Raw genomic sequence first — 17,717 nt, forward strand, 5'->3', positions numbered from 1 at the left:
ACCATTGGTTAAAAAAAAAAAGAAAAAAAGAGAAAGAAAAATGAATCAAGAATAATATTGGTGCCACTTTCACATTAATTTATTTTACAATCAGTATTAATAGGAGTAGTGATATTAATTTAAATTCAAAATGAAATTTATATCAGAGTTGTTTGTAATGTAATTGTATAGTCATTCTTGTGTAGCACACATTGTTTACACTGTAGTGTAGGCTCAATGAAACAGACAATACAAAAATGAGATGCATTTTAGACACAAAAATAGCTACTGAGGCACTTGTGTATTCTTATTTGCTGTACCAGTTTCTGTATATGCCCAAAATGTCACTTGCAGATTGCTACTAATGACGTGTTTTGCCTTAAATAAATCACCATTTGGGGGTGATAACCAGGCACAACCCTGCATCTCACATTTTCGACATATGCACATGGCTTTGCATACATATGTGGCTGTTTGTCCCTGTCTCTTTTCTTCAACTCAGATGTGGATGTTTTCATGACGATGGCAGCATTCTTGTATAGTACTCGTATTTCCGTTGGATGATACACTTTGGTCTCCCTTTTTGAAATTTTGCTCTCCATGCAATACTTTGTAAATGAGGGAACATTACTGAAAAGCAGTATTATGAAAGGGGGGACTGTGCATATAATTATTTGTATCCCCCCCCCCCAAGGGAAGAACAAAAAAAAAAAGTTGTACAAGAATTACGTTTATTGCTGATGAACAAGATGGGTGGGAGGTCAGTGGGGATACTGATGTAAAATGATCATTCCAATGTCCTGATTATGGGAGAAAATGTTTCTTAAAACGTTGTTGCTATGCATGTATATGGATGGAATTAAATTCCAGATCTGTTGGAAATTTTTATTTTGATGTGGTGTCATAATTAAACTTAAATCCTCAGGATAAACCAACGTTGTCTGCTTTTTCTTTCGCCGAATCCGTTTGCCACAAAAGTAGAAAAAACCGATGCAAACCTTTACAGAAATGAAGCTTTCAGGACACACTCATCTGTTCGCTGATTAAAAGTCCAAAGATGAAGGTCTACAACTGTTTGTGATGTAAGCCAATTATATGCAAGTAACAAATGACTGAAGCTGACGCCCCCGAGAGGGCGAGAGAGACTCATCGCAGTGTTCCCTGTGGCTGTAACAAGGCAGAATGTTAAGACTGAGCCAAATGAGATAAAATGAGCGCTGGCGTGTGTGGCCTTTACATTGATAAGGAGTAATGTATTCAATTTTGTCTCTGGCCAATCGGGTTAAGAGACTGAAATAAAAACTTGAAAGATAAGATTTCATGACTGAGACAGCAAATATGTCATCGCACCCAACAGCCCTGCAGTTATTTTCACTTTAAAAGTGAGCAAAACTGTTAAAAGTGGACTTTCCAAAGAACCTTACCTTTTACTAAGAAAAAAAAGAAAAAGAATCCTTGAATATTTTATTGAGTATTTACAACATATTCAACGGTGGCCGTGTCCATGTCGCGGCATGTTGGCCGAGGGTCACTCGCTCTGCTGCTTGGCCTGTCGTCGGCTGACGAGCTTCCTCAGGTGCTGGCTGATGGCAGATGGCTTCTTGTAGATCATTCGCCGGTCGGCTCCTTTTATGTGAATGTGATTGGCTGACGGGTAGGACTCCTCCAGAAACTTCTTTTGAAGCTCGGCGACCATCTGGTGCAGGAAAAAGACAATTTATTCTGGATTTCTTCTTTTTTTTTTTTTCTTCTTTTGCACAAGCGTGATTACAGAACGAGAGAATAATGCACGGTGGGCTCACTGACCCGGTTTAGATGTTCTGGTATCTGCTGGTCAAAGTAGTCGCCGGTGATCACGCTCACTGACGTACTGCTGGAGAGCGGCTTATACTTTGTGATGTCCCTTCAAAGACGACAACGAAAACACAAATAAATGTAACGCTTCTCAGTCCAACTATTCATGTTGACTTGAACACGCAAAGCGGCTGCCGTACCTCACTTGAGATGCACTTTCATTCAGAAAGTAATGCTCATCCACAGCACTGCTCTGGTGGGCCGGGTTGCTCAGAAGGTATTTCTATAAGACACAGGGTAAATATATCAGACAAAACACCTAAAAGGAATGACTTAGTCTGGTCAATAAAGCGCCGCACACCGAAAAGCCGTCGCTACAGTCAGAGGCAACGGAACCAAAAGGGACCTGGGACCAAAATACTGATCCTACATTGAACATCTCAAGTCTTGGTTCTCGGACTCGGGCTCGAGGCAAGGAAAGTTCAACAAGCAATGCAGAGTAAAAGACGTGAACCTCCCCCCCCCCCCCCAAATTGAAAAGAATTTCCATCTACCTTCAGCATGCGATGAGACCGGCTCGATTTGGTGCCGCTCACAAACAACTCTGCTCCGGTTCAATTAAGCACTGGTAACAGAACATGGCCTTGAGAAATGGACTGCATGCTCTATTGAGTGTGTGTGTGTGTGTGTGTTATAACCTTCACTAGCCAGTCTGCAAAACCTCTCTGTGTCCTTGGAGATTCCCGACACAATGATGTCCTTATCTCTCTGGCAACGACTGTAATACTTGAAAAGCGGAAACGGGCCGCTCATCACCGCTGCCATCACATCGTGGGCGGCTGGCTGCAGAGGAGGCGCCGTCTTAACCAGCTGTGAACAGCTGCGGCTCAAATGTGATGCTGGACGGATGTTGGAGATGTCGGGGGAGGGGGGGTGGGGGGGGTCACCAACTTCTCCGAACAAATTACATTTTGAGAAAAAGGAAGAATTTGAAGTGGGACATTGTAGTTTAAATGGGGCCCCAACAACCATCTCGCTTTCTCCACGTCCCTAATGCTCCCCACAAGAGGGTTTATATCCGGGCTCTAATAAAAGTGCCCCCCCCCCGCCCCCAATACAGAGCGTTACTTCATGTTAACAATGAGGTGTGTGTGCGTTTCAAAACAGAGTCAGAGGGGCGACTTTACACTATAGAAGGCGTCAGAAGATGACAGTGCAGACTGCGCCATCCAATCCAAACAGGTTCGATTCTTATTTGATTTTTTTTAAATGCCGCCTGGCACCCGACATTGAGACACAACGTCTCTCTGCAGACATCACCCGCTCAGCTCTCTACCGAGGGAGGGGACAGGATTATTCTCGCACTAGCACCACCCTGTGGCCGCATGGGGAGGGGACATGGGAGGAGTGCGTTTGGATGCCTGGAAAACATCACTCTTTTTCCTTTGTGTCCATACGTTTTATCCTTAAATCACCTCTTGAAAGCCTCCGTCGTGTTAAGAGTCAAACAGCAATTACACACACAAACACACAAAATGCATATGTATACATAGCTTCAGGTTTTCTTTCAAATGTATTTTCAAATCCATAACACACCTTTGAGGCATACTTCATTGCAAGGTGTGTGTGTGTGGTTAAGAGGGTTAGCCTGACCTGACGCTGGATGACCTCCTCCGAAACGTTTCCCTCTTTAAGGGTCGGTTCGATCACCCCGAGGATGAGAAGCATGCGGCTCAGCCCCGTGGCTGCTGAGAACTGCCTGGCTTGGAGGGAGGGCAACAGCTTACCGTACCTGAAACACACACACAAGCACACACACACACCTTTAGCAGGAGGCAAACCAAAGTCTACAGTTTAACTGCACTTAAAAGCTTCATTTATTGACAGGAGTTAAAAACACACTGACATCTGTTAGCATTGTAAGCGTGATATCCAGGTTTCCCTTTGTGTGACTAGTAATTACTTAAAAAAAGATGTGTGTAGTATTAAAGGCAGCCCCAACTTCAAAATCAAAAAAGGGAAACAATTCCCTCCTAAATCGTTAGCTAGCTAAAAGTGAGCTAGCTTAGTAAAGCTATCATCCCAGCTTGCTTTGTGAATATTGAGTTGGTAAAAACCGTCATGGTTAATGGAAGACAACGCAATCGGTTAGCTTAGCTTAGCCTCACGTATGCTAAGTCCACATTTGCCTAATTGCACATCTAGCAGAGGAGGGACACTAAACAAGCATAGTTAGCTCGCTAAATGCTCGTAGCTAGCTAGGTTTATGGTGGCACAGGAACTCAAGTCTATCAAAGCTTATTCGAAACAGTTTCATTGTACAGTGGCTCGTGCACACGAGTCATACGATTCCTCCAGTGTTTACTTTTTCTTTTACCCTCAAAATCTAAAACTTTCTCAATCAAAACATTTGCCTGGGGAATGAGAAACTCTTTTTCTTTTTTGGCAGATGAGAGAAGAAGAGCTGTGGGATTTTGTAACTCAGGAGGCCCAATCGGTCTCGGCTCACTGGTGCTGTGAATTGGCCGGTCTCAGCCTGTGGAGCCCAATCAATAGTGCCGCGCGTCTGCTGCCGTCGCCGCCATTTTTGGCGCTGATCTGCGCAGCCTGCCCCTACGCAGCCGACACACTGTAGATCTGCACCCCCCCCCCCTCGGTCTTGGTCTTACTCCTGGTCTATAGCAGTGTTCCTCTCTGCCATTTTTAATACCTGAAAAACAACTAGGAAACACCTCTAGAAGATATCAAAACGCCCCAGCTGCAGCCCTGCAGTTAGTGCTGGTTTATTTGTTGATTATTTTACCAGTTTAAACTATCCAGTCTATAAAATGTCCACTGAGAGGGTGGGCATTTGGGACTTAGCATAGTTACAGTGAAATGATGGGTCGCTACATTTCATGCCTGCACTTGACAGTGGTAGTGGATTGATTGACAGACAGGAGACCAGTTAGTGAGGAGTGTGGATGTTGTGGTTATGTTGTAAGTACTGGGACTAGCACGAGCACCACAACCTTGCAAGGGAGCTTTTATCAAACGCATGTATTCCTTGTTCAATTGACAGTTCAGTATAGAAATACTAAAACTTGAGTTGCAACAGTGACTTTTGTCACAGCACAAGCCCGTAGCGAAATATTCTTCATCTTACAACGGGCAATCCTCAGCGCCGCTTCACTGCCCTCGCACCGATCGTATCAAAGCTCCATCACAAGCGTTGCACTTCTCAGTTGTAAAATAACCCATTTTCCCCGCTGTTGATAGGACGTGCTGCCACCTGAAGAACTGTAGCAGAGCATGTCGGCCCCTGATGGGTCCGATAGAGCTGGTTGGGGGCCGCGGGGAACAGGAGGCTGTGGAGATGGCTGCCGTGGTCGGCACCTACACGGTGCGTGATGGATCCATGCAGGAGGAGGAGGTGACAGAGAAGAACTTTTCGTTCGTTATACCTCCTGAGAGTGACATTTTGACATTTTCATCTGCCTGGCAACAGCTTTCGCCCCCTGAAGTCATTCTTGCACCACAATTTAGAACCGACTCTCCGACCTGCCTCTTAAGGGACTTCTCAGTCTCTGCACATTTTCCACCTGTCACCTTTTTCCTCCCCCTTGATTCCAAAAATAAAAAGGAAGTGGGGGGGGGGAGAACTATTTCCCTATCAGCCCCCAGTTTGAATCTGGTCAAATCATTCCCCGGCTCTCGCATTGAACACCATTTCAAGGATTCTCCAGCCACCTGTCCTGTTCCCTCCTCTTTTTTTCCCATTTTTAATTCTGCCCCGGAGTGAGGATTATGCGAAGCAAGGCATGCGTGTCAAAGGGAAATTTAGTGGGTAAAGACAGCCGAGATTGGCGGGATGAATTAAACAGATAACAGGAGGAGACGAAGTGGGGGGACCATGTAGAGCAAAACGCCTCACCGATGTTGGTCATTTCAGAGGGGCTCTTTTTTTTTCTCTCTCTCTCTCTCTCTCTCCCCCCCCCCACAGGAGCACGCAGGCAATATCTAAATTAATAAAGTGATGAAATGAGTTTGTGCCGTGGACTTTCTGCTGTTTGACTTTCCCATCTGGATTAGTGCAGGCTGAATGGACGCTCTGTTACTTTTGTTACGACTGCGCAATTCACTGTCGGAATTTGGCCCCGCAGTGATAAGGCTCCCCCTCCCTCCTCCTCATTACCATCTCATTTCATATGCAGGGCCTCCGTCACCTGAGAGCCTGCTCACACGCAGAACACCAACTATTACACGAGCGCCTGCCGACTATTACAATGAGCGGAGGACATTTAAACACAGACTATTACATGAGGCTCAGCTAACTATTACGGCGATAGAACACTAAAAAAGAAGAAGAAAAAAATCGGGTCGCTACAAAGAATTCCAGAGGCTATTACAAGAGGGAGGACACGTAGACGTGGCCATGATGAGGGCAATGACTCTCACGCGGGCAAAAAAAGCGGCTATTCAACGCGACACAATGTGGTCTATTACATTTACATTTCACCAATAGATGTGCCCACCGAGCGTCCACAGCTGATCACCAACATGGAGACAGTTATTCTTATATCACAAGCTCGGTCGTATGTTTAACTGTACACGCAACTTATCGAATGTCTGCAAATGCGCATACATATGTAGAATAGAATTGTGAACAACTGGATGAAGCCAGGTTTCAGAATTCTTGATCGATTATATTATAAAGTACATCCATGTGCAACAAAAAAAGGTTCACCTTGTTTGTAGTGTGTGCAATAGCTAAAGAAAATGACAGGTCCGCAGATGGGGAAACCAGGCCCTACACTAAAAGAAGAGATGGCCACTAATATGCAATCTTTTTTACAATTTTACAATGAAAAACAAACAGAAAATACATTGTATTTAAGCATTGTTATAATTTTTTGCGAAACTGTAAAAAACTAAGTTTTTTCTTTGATTTAGATTGATTTTTGCCAACAGTTATTTTACAGATTTTTCTTGTTTATTTACAAGCAAACACCTTCAATAAAGGGATATTAATAAAAGTTTGGCAGAGAAAAACTAATTTTACTAATTTTTCCTGTATTATTACAAATCAATCATGGCAAAACATTTTTTTGTTGAACTGCACTTAATGAGACCCTCTACTCACTATTACACGGTGGCCATTTAATTGTCCTATAAAGGACTTAAAAGTTAGCATTGTTGCTTCTGATCGCGTGAGGCGCAACAACCGTGAAAGTTTCAACATCAAGAGCAGTGCAGCGTTGTATTCTTTAAAAAAAGGACTGCATTATGTTTGATGTAATGAAAAAGGTTCGCAAAATTAAGACCCTGAATTAGAGTTTTAATATAAATGTATAAAAATAATATAATTAGTAACTAATATAGAGTTACTTTGAAATTACAAAGAAATTGTTAAATTGTTAGTATGGACATATGTTAAGCTAGCTACTTAGTTAGATACTTAATATTATTTTACATAAATGTGCATGTCATTTAAGTAGTAAAATACTGTATACATAATACAGTATTTATTTCCGTACAAAAATTAGAAAACAGTATTTTTTCGTAATTAGCATTATACTTAAATTAATAGTTGGGTTGTTAATATATAGATAATGTATATATATATATATATATATAGTTTTGTTTTCTTACAGTACAGGCTTTATCTGTGAGACACAACACAACAGATCATCAGGTCTGTAGAGTGAATCAGCTTCAGCCTGAACCTCCATCCTCGACCTGCACACCTCCAGAGTCAGTAAACCGCCAGGAAAGATCACTACAGTCCCTTCACACATGATCAGACTCCTTCCCGCTGTTGGATATTTGGTTATTTAAAAAAAAATGTATACATGTGGTGTACAAAGTATTACAATCGCAGTCAATTTCCTTGGGAGGAGTGAAAACATGTAAGGCCGCTCATCAGGCGTAATACCCACAGTTGAACACAAGGTGTCCCTCTTGCACCACAGCCAACATCACGTCGGGGTCGATCGCAAAGGGACTGCAGCCGCACGGATCCATTAGTGCAGCGGAACAGCAATAGTTACGCGTACACTCCTTCTAATTATAATTAATTGCCATTCCCGCCTCGTCTGGGACTCTCTGGTGAGGGGGGAGGATATGGGGGAGGGCTGCCGCTGAGTCAGGGGAGGACTGAGGGGGGATTCTAAGCCATTACTGTAGCATAGTGAATCACTCACTGCTGTATGGAAGGAAAGTAACGCTCCTACGTTATCAATACAGGGTGTTTTTAACTTTACAAAAGACTTTAATTCCTTTAATAATAACGGATTGATATTTTACTATTTTAATGTCTGTATGAACAAAACACCGTTTTCCTTCTACTCTTATTAATCAAATTCCCTGGCTGGATTCAAATAGTTAAAGAAAATGACCTCCTAAGGTCTTTTCCTAATCACTATCCCTTGACCTCTATGGAAAATGTCACTGGGTCAAGGAAGGATGCTTAGTAGAATTCATGAGGAAAAGACAACCCCAAATTTAAGGGAATCCAACTCCACTTTCACTAAACTACATAGTTATGATGCGACGGGAGCCTGTTAGTGACGGCAGTCTGGAGCAGCAAAATTAAAATATTGCCGCGGCATTGAATTATGGGACAGAAGTATCTCCTCTTGTAAAGGAAAGTCCAGTGGTTCATTTGCTCCAAGTATTTAGAGGATTCAAACAACTCTTATCATGACGGCCAATTACTTCTGGGTCATTTCTCGCTGTTGGGAACCTTCTTAAACAAAAAAAGACTATTTGAATCCAGCCCGTGTTCATCTCCGCCCACGGCCTCATTCTACTTTTTGCTGCCATTCTCAGCTGCGGATGCCCGGAGGGGTTTGCAGTTATGGGGCCGGAGCTCTGTGCTCCAGCGGGTCATTGAACGCAGCGCACGGTGAGAGCAAACAGGCCTCTGAAGCTGGGGGAGAGACCAGATTCATCATCGCGGGATGCTGCGGCTATCAATGACGGCAACAGAGCCGTCATTGATAGCCGCAGCACAGAAACGTGAGGTGGACTACAGGGGAGGAGAATCTGTTTGGCCTGGAAATACGTCCTTTGACAAAGTTCTGCGAGGAGGGATATAAAGATGGAAACACTCTCCTCCACCCATCGTATCCGAGCATGTGCATAGTGATAAATCACACCCAACGCAGCAGTCGAAGTGACAGCCGTACGGTGTCTGTCACACAGAGCGGGCTCCAGGTTAGCATGGAAAAACGTGTTTATTATCTGCTACACACTACAGCAAGCTGTGTGTATACGTGATGATATGCATACACACACACACACACAGAGTGTATATGTACAGTGTCTCCGTGCATGAATGTGATCCTGCCTGTGTGTGTAGGCCTTGCTCAGCACAATAATGACAAGTAGTATGACGAATGGGACAGAGGGCCGTCTTCATTACTCAATAAGGCTTCCATCCAGGCCTGCGGACACAGCTGTTAGGCCTCCGCTCCCCCGGCAGACACTTAACAGCATCATGTATCCACACAGATATTAGAAAGAGACGCACCCCACATCATCAGTCCTTCAGCTACGAACCAAAAGAAGAAAAAAGGCTGTAACTACAGAAGTTTGTATCTCAGCATGAAATGATCGCCAAAGCAGCCATTAAAAGCAGTTTAAGAAAGGAACAGGATGCAGCGGGGCGGTACAAGGAGGCTTTTCCTCTTTCACCGAGAGGAGGCCAATCCATCAGCATTTATTAAATGGGAAGGTCCATCTCATTAGTCGAAAGCATTCCCTGCTGTTCCCATTCTCCCAGCAAACACATCGTCCATGGGAGTAAATTAGCTCTATGGTCCTCGAGACACACGCCATGTGTGTAAATGAACGACGGAAGGGATATGTAGTGCAACTCGTTTATATTTCTCCTAACTATTGATGGCACTTGTCTAATTTCAGCTGGAATCTCAGACTAAGGACGTTTAGCAATATAGAGATTATTAATATGATAACTGACCTGGTGAGCCAATAGCACAAACAAATATGCCCACATCTATTTCCTGTGGATGCTTCACAATAAAAGCCTTCCCCTGCACCGGTTCACTAATTACATGTTGTATTATTTTAGTGGGTCAGTGCATTAGGCAGAGAGAGAAAGAAAGGAGGGGAATGATGTTTTCAGTACAAAGTGAACCAGGGACATCTGGGTCAAAGGTCAATGACCACCAGGACACTCTTTAAAAATGGAGATTCTTCTTTAGCGTTAATTATACTGTTTATTTCTTAATGGAACATGATTTACTAAATAAACATCATGCTGTATTGAAGGAGACATCAAGCTAGATATTGAGACCATAAAATCATTTTCAATGTTTACTGAGGGAATAAATCAAGAGAAAAGTCTGGTAATCTTCTCATAGACTTCTACACAATGTGACATTTGTTTGGCTTCATCCTGCAGCTCTGCTTTGACGTGTTCATCACATACGGGCTGATTGGCCATGTCTTTGCGTCCTGTGATGTCAGTTTCATCCCAGTCCTTATACCAACTAGTAAGGACTTATGTTGAAATTTGAGCAATCTTTCCATCTGCTTTCAAGTGGGAGAGATGCAACGCTTCCGAAGCTTGAGCTGCTGAAACAAAGACTGACAGCGCTGAGAGACTCAAACCAGCGGCTCTCATCCAGAATGTAATTTGTCCAGACGTACACTGGGGCTTCCCCCTAATCTCTCATGCTAGACCCATCGCTCCATTCTCCCATCGGGCAGAATTATCTTTGCCTGCAAGCGAATGAAACACACCGAGAGAAATGGCGCTTTTGGGAGATGGTGACAATTATTTTCATAAGATGCAACGGAACTCATTTGGGTAGAGAGCCCGTTAATGATTGGGCCTTTGATGTGGAAATCCGCGGCAAAGCCGATAGGGTCAGCCAGCACTCCTGCTCAGGTGAAGCCCGGCTCCCTTATCTTGTGTACCAAGTAGCGCGAGACCTCTGACCACTAATAACGGGTGTGAGGGGGGAGAAACACGCTCCCAGCAGCCCACCTGCTGAACAGAAAGTAGAATCACTGACCTTACGGTTGTGTTCTTCCACCAACCACCGTCATGTGGCATTTTGGACAAACACCAGTACATTAAAAGGATATTTTTTCAAATACAAATATATGGTGTATATACACACACACATATGTTTAAATGTAAATGCTGAGATTTAATGCCTCCTTTCTTTCTTCGTACTGCACATGTCATTTCTATTTTCACTCCCCGCTTTAAAATCTGACACCGTTGACAATTTTCTTTTTTTCACACAGTATATGCAAGTCTTTTAATTTCCCCATTGCTCCGCTACAGAATAATTGGATTGTGGCTGCGCTGTACTGTGAAATGAATGCCTATTAATCGGAGCATAATTGGACACATACCCCGTGATAAATGCCGCTGCTCCACTTTGAGTCACGTACAAATTAGGCCGTTTTCAGGGATCCATTTCTTATCTAGCTTCACTAATGCTTCTATGACATGGGCGCTAATATTGGCGGACGGATGCATCACAGAGTAATGCTCGAAATGAGAGTACTTCATATTAGTTGATCATGTTTTCCTGCCGTGATGTCAACGTTTATAAACTAAACCCCCAGTTAGCATTGTTAGATGGCATCACAAAAAGATTTTTGATCAGATGGGTGAATGAGGCCTGTAATTAACACAAGCTTAAGACATCTAAAAATTCATCCACTGTCATCATTAATAACCCAGACGTCTTGATGATGATAATTAATGCATACTGAGATGTGCGCTGTGACAACGACAAACACAAGTACACCTGGCCTGGGGGATTAAAGCAGCGTTATTACACTCGCTGCCACTCAGTCCGACCACCGCCACGACCCTCATCGGTTTCACGCTGCAGGAGCGAATGGCTTCCTTTGGCCTCCCATTAATCATGCTAATGAGCCCCGCCCAGCCGAGATAATCAGCTATCCAATAAGGGAGAGAGTTGGGAAACACTCACTGCCTCCTGCCCTCATCTTAATCCTCTTTCTTTTTACATTTCCCTTCTCTTCTTTCCTCGCCGATTATCGGCTTTCCATCTGCCCTTTGGAGCTCCTCATTGTCCCCTCACGCTCCTTTTCTCACCCACCTCCACCCATCTCCTCTCACGCTTGTTTTCCACCTTCCCGTCTCCCCCGGGTCCATCCTCCCATCCTCCCACTCGTTCCTCAATGCAGTGGGGAGCTCACCAGTACTGCGTCCACTGCTCGTCCTCAAAAGCGTCCTCTGGGATGGGATCGATCAGCACCAGGTCTGACACGTGCCTGAGGACACACACAGAGATGAAGGAAGACTCACGACCCACCCTTGTCCAATCGCCCCCCCCCCCCAGTCGTAATAAGCGCAAGATGGATGAGCGACCTGCCGTCCGTCCTCCCCGGACATTCTTCCCCCGCGGACAGATGACCCCACACACACACACACACACACACACACACCATATTTCCATCCAGAGAGGTGTCATCCACCCACATTCATTCACTCTCTTACCGGCAGCAACACGGTGCCTGATTAAATAGTAAATCTTTGAGGCCACTTGTCCCGTTAATCACTGCGTTGACTCGGAGAGGGCCGAGTTATGGGGCCGGAGCCGAATGGACACTGGAGTACGTTTTGTTAAGTGCCAGCTTGGGAGATGCACACTACTTGAAAGCTGTTATAGCGCGTGTGGGGTTGGGGTGACGAGCAAAATCCAGGCCAAAAGTTTGGATTTTTTATTTTGAAAAAGAAAATTGAACCTGAAAGTTTGACTTTTGGTCGCATTTAATTTTAGTTTAGTTAGTTAAAATTTTTGGTCTGGATTTGGCTCCATACTAACAGAGTTACTAACTAGAAAAGAAATGTAAATGTAATCAGTTAGGAGGAAATGTTCATTAATATATGTTCTTTTGAGTGAGAGTTGTATCTATAGAATGTGTGAATCACTCTGCACTGTGTACAACACTCACTAGCTCTTTATCATTTGTTGTGTTAGGGAGCAACTACTACCTGGAACGGATTCAAATAATTAATCGACATAATAAATGTAATTGTATCTGTTACAGTTTGTGACTTTTGAGCCAAGTTTAAAACTCAGTCTTTAGACTAAAATGTATGTTAAAATGTTCGTTTTAAGTCATGCTTTTAGTCGACGGCCACGCAAGCTACAACTTTAAGTCACTACCAAAATATTCTCTCTTTTACCTTGTTACTTAATTTTTGATGATTCTGTTAGTCTTATTCCTGCATCAAATGTACTCCTACAAAATATGTTGAATGTTTCAGTCAGTCGAGTCAGACAAGAATTTTTCACAACATTTCACTGATGATTTTTTTGTAATATAGGCAGATTGGATATGGTTAGATTCTTTGTGAAGTCTTTTAATCCTTCTCAAGGTTGAATAGTTGGGAATGCACCTTTGGCACTCAAATGGCGCTGCACTTACACGTCGTGGATGTGGCTGTAGAACCTGCCGTTGAGCGCGCCGAGCTCCGAGCCCACCAGGATGAAGGGCTTGGCGATAGCAGCGGCCTGCAGGAGTCGGTGCAGATCATCCACCATCCTGGAGCCAGGACAACAACAACAACAACAACAACACAGTCTCACAACTGAAGCATGTGATCTGGGCCAGGAGGTGTTTCTATTCAGCCATTCAGCTGTGTGTACTGACTACTGTTTAATCACATTCAGTACACACACCTGTCATCATTTAAAGTGATGCTGATGAGTTCCAAATAAAGTTCAGCTGTTCTAGTAGGATTTTCTTGGATTCATCTTGCATCAAAAGCCATTGTCGGCAGAGAACAGTACAAAAGAATTTCCAGAACATTAGATATTCCACTGATAATCAAAAGTGCTCATTTAGGGAGTCACTGTCTTGAGAAGTGCAAGGTCAGAGGGCAAAGCAGAAAGTGCCAAGCAGGGAGACCCAGACACCAGGCACCATCCAACACTCACGCTTTGTCCCTTATGTTACATTAATGTTAGGAGACCACACATTGGATGTGATTGGGTCTAGTGTTGCGGTGGGAAGACCTGCTCCTCCTCGACGCCAGTTTAGGGCCAATAGAAATCTTTCCTTTTATATCTAACAAGAATTATAAAACATGATGTTCTATCTGATGTTAGTGAGTTGTTCTTCCGGCCTGCAGGCCGACAGAACTGCTCCTGCCTTTGCAGACGCAGCGCTGATACTTGACCTGTGATCTGACAAATAAATCTACCAGAACCAGAGAAGTCGTTTGGCAACCGGGCTTGACATTTTTGATCACGTTCGTTCGATGCAATCGTTCCTTCTCTCTTTCACCACGGAAAAATTAATGAAAAGACGAAGGACCATGACCCCTCATTGACCAGGTGGGACCGGGGCTCCTCACTGACTTCATTCATCTCTTGTCTGCTCGTTAACAGGTCAACTAAGAGGCATTGTGAAAAAGCTAATTTGAGGGGACAAACAGCACTACTAGAAACCCAAACAACAGCGCTGTGGAGCGGGCCACTGGCTCCTCTTCATCTCTACATGAGAGAAGCAAGCACTGGTTAATTGCAATCACCAGAGTCGTTACATGAGCTGCAGCAGACGTCCTATTGGACGGCCATCTGCTGCCCCGGGGTTTGTTGTGCCAATAAATTATACCTGAGGTGTTCTGCTGGAACGAGGAGTCTTCACAAGACTCACAGGGTTAAGGTGAGGCAGTCAGCAAACCTCCTCGAGATATTGAATTCTGGGAAATTGATTGCTGCTTCTCCGGGCCAGGTGCCATGGTAAACGGCTGACCGCCGGCTAACCCCGGCCTCGCTCATTAGCCCCCCCCCAGGCCCAATCCCACCTCAGCGTGAGGAAGGGGGGGGGGGGGGTTCTCTGTGAGAGTGTGCATACACTGCAATTGGTAATGTTGAAATATGAAGTAATCCCCAAAGTCATTAGAACTCATCACAATTTTACACCAACCCATTTGGTAGAAGTTGGTAATATCTACCAAGCACTCCCAACTATTGGTGGGCCAGCTTCTCAGATGGAGGGATTGGCTGATTTCTTTCGGGCCTTAAGATCTTTCTGTTTTAGAATATTTGTCTTTCTTTCAGGCCAAAGCAAAGTATGGAAACATCTTTGAGGACTGTGGGAAGCATAATTTCCCAACAGTTTACTTACAGACTCGTACCCAAGTTACCGGCAAAATGAAGTTGGTGCTGGCTGTCCATCAATCAGTTCAATCTTTTCCCCTTAACGCACCTGCACCACACAACAGTGTTCATATCTCATCCAAAATGTCAATGGTATTTACAAACCCAACAACAGATGAATGTGACAGATGGATCCGCATGTTTAAACCGCCCACCCACTCATTAAAAAAAAGTGCCACCGTATTGACGATGCGGATGTATTGTACAGCGGAAAAAGTCTAAGACACCCCTCAACCCCCCCCCCCCCCCCCCCAGCCCTCCTCCTGCCTCCAGAAATACTGCACTTACCGTCCAGTCGTCGACACCCCCCAGACTTTCTCGGTTCCTGTGGTTTCATTGGGCAGCAGCCGCCTGCTGAAGCCCAGTCCCATTCTGTCGAAGGTGCACACCTGAGCAGCGTGACAAACAGGGACATTGCAGGTACACAGGGACGTTAAATAAAACACTGTGCTCTGCATACGCATGAGAAGACCCAGCTCGACCCCCCCGACCAGTGTGTGGACTTTAAAAATGCATGATGGCCCGAGTAACATGATAAAAAAAAAGAGATCTGCGGCTGTGATTTAGTTGTTCAGATGCATCCACGCCCTTCCCCCAGCACGCATGTGACCCAATTTGAGTCACATCTCAGACAAACGGCATGGGGCAGGCTGTCAGCCCAGGCTTTCTGCTGTGCCGAGTACTTGTTGAGCAGAGACGACGTGGCTGGAACTCTCCCTACGTGACCCTGACGATATAAGGAGGCACTAGTAGTAACTGATTCAAAGTAGGTTCCCCACTGTGGGTGTCCTTGGTACGTGATATTCATCACATATTGCTCACCTCGGTGTCTGAAAGGTAAAGCCAATGCGGAGGTGCATTCTTTCTAATGGCCATCAGGGGGCGACTCCTGGGATTGTATAGAAGTTTATGAGAAAATGACTCACTTCCCCTTCAAATGATTCCGTCAATAAAACTCAAGTAAACACAAGTCGTAACCTCAAGCTTCAGGTCTGTGTACATATGTTATATGGGGCATAAAGCAGGCGTGGCTACTTGGTGATTGATGGTCGATACAATGTCGTTGTCCAGCCTGGAAGTTGTCTGCGTTTTTGTTTAACCTTTTTACTATTTTGTTAAATATTATTATACATTTTAAGTTGCCTTAAAATGACTTATTCAGCACTCAGTGGTACTTAGCTCCACCTTCTCGTGTCACGTACAGTTACGGAAAAAAACAAGATGACGACAGCCAAAATGCAAGCGTTTTTGAAATTGCACGCCACAGACCAATGAGTGACAAGTGATGGTTTTAACATACAATCAGTTCACAACTCAGCCGTTCAACAGAATCAAACAGTCATTTTCTCACCTTTGTTAGTGTGGCCACACTTTCCTGTACATGGACCCAAACTTCGGAAGACATTCCAGTCGGAGCGTCCAGTATGACTGTAGGAGGAGAAAAACTAACTGGTTAGAGTGAGCAAAACAAAGAGACTCCATCAGATCAAGACAATGTAGATCAGTGATGCTCAGCTTAAGGATTTGACCTGCAGTCAAGCACCAGGTGGCCAGGCGACTACTTTCGATTTGGAAAATGAAAATGACTTGACTATGGCATCATTTTTGTATTTAAAATGTAATTACGATGTAAAAATTGCATCAAAATAGAGTAACGGGGAGGATCAGGGAAGTTATTGATTTTAGCGAATGAATATTATTAGCGTTTTGTCCATTAACTCTGGACCCACTTCCATTTAGCAAAACTGGGGTCAAAGCAAATTGAGGATCCGCGAAGTAGATCATTTACCATGAGTTATAAGGCAACCAGACATGGAAGATCAAACAATAACATCATAACATGGATTACCAACTGGTTGTCCTTGTCCTTTACACAGAAGATGCATCTTTTGACCTAAACCAACATCAACAATCAGGCCATCTGGATGAAAAAGGGAGAAGAAGAATGTGTAATTCACGTATTCTTAAAAACCTGTTTAGTGGGTGTTCATAACATTAAACTGAAGGGAACAGTGACTTTATTAGCCTCAGATATCAGGAACCTTTAGGCAAGAGCATCTGTCCTTCTCTCTGCAGCGACGCATAGTTGAGGAACGGAGGGACGAAGATGATGACGAGTAAACACTTCCCGACGGTAAGGAGCACGGAGCCGTAGGACACTCGGCCTCCACCTCGGCTCTGCACTTTCTGATGGGGTTCCTAGTTTATGTAGGAAAGAAATGAACGTTAACCGAGCTGCACGAGCAGGCTAACTTCTGCCTTGTGTTAGCTAGCAGAAGCTATCGTCACCTTTCTGTCGGCGTGAACGGGCTCGGTGTTGGATGCTTGAGCTTCGGTTCTTCTACGCATTTTGAAATGAAGAGCTGTAACCGCCGTCGTGACACTGCCGTCACACACACACTCACAGACACACACACACACACACTGAATGGAGTTGCTGTCGCTTCCTGGTGAGGGTACGGAAGCCGACCAGAGACAAACCCTCCATTGCGCGTTGCACTGGTTCGCACGCGCCACATCACGCTCTCACCGCTGTATTCTTCTATCATTCCATCACTATCATTATATCACTATCATTATATCACTATCATTATATCTCTATCATTCTTTGCAATTATTCGTGAATCGCCTTCTTTTCAACTCAAGTCTTCTGCCGCATATGGATTTACAGCTGATACTTGGAGCATTTAATAATGTCAGAGGCAAAACCGATCATTCAAATTCCGAGGCCAATGTATGCTATTAAATACTGAATTTATACTATTATTGATGTATTAA

The 17,717-nt window shown here is 44.2% G+C and overlaps 1 protein-coding gene across 1 annotated transcript; it reads right to left on the minus strand.

The window, feature by feature from the left end:
* Positions 1–1,429: 1,429 nt before the first annotated feature.
* Positions 1,430–17,391, minus strand: si:dkey-122a22.2 (uncharacterized). Its single transcript, XM_037454433.2, has 11 exons — positions 17,229–17,391; positions 16,982–17,138; positions 16,789–16,860; positions 16,291–16,367; positions 15,228–15,328; positions 13,201–13,317; positions 11,965–12,039; positions 3,427–3,565; positions 1,974–2,056; positions 1,786–1,882; positions 1,430–1,675 (listed from the first exon to the last, which is right to left on the minus strand). The coding sequence occupies exons 1-11, from the start codon at positions 17,286–17,288 to the stop codon at positions 1,508–1,510; spliced, it is 1,146 nt and encodes a 381-aa protein (XP_037310330.2). The 5' UTR covers positions 17,289–17,391; the 3' UTR covers positions 1,430–1,507.
* Positions 17,392–17,717: the final 326 nt, after the last annotated feature.

This window comes from Pungitius pungitius, chromosome 11 (assembly GCF_949316345.1).
Source record: "Pungitius pungitius chromosome 11, fPunPun2.1, whole genome shotgun sequence".
Lineage (NCBI taxonomy): Eukaryota > Metazoa > Chordata > Actinopteri > Perciformes > Gasterosteidae > Pungitius > Pungitius pungitius.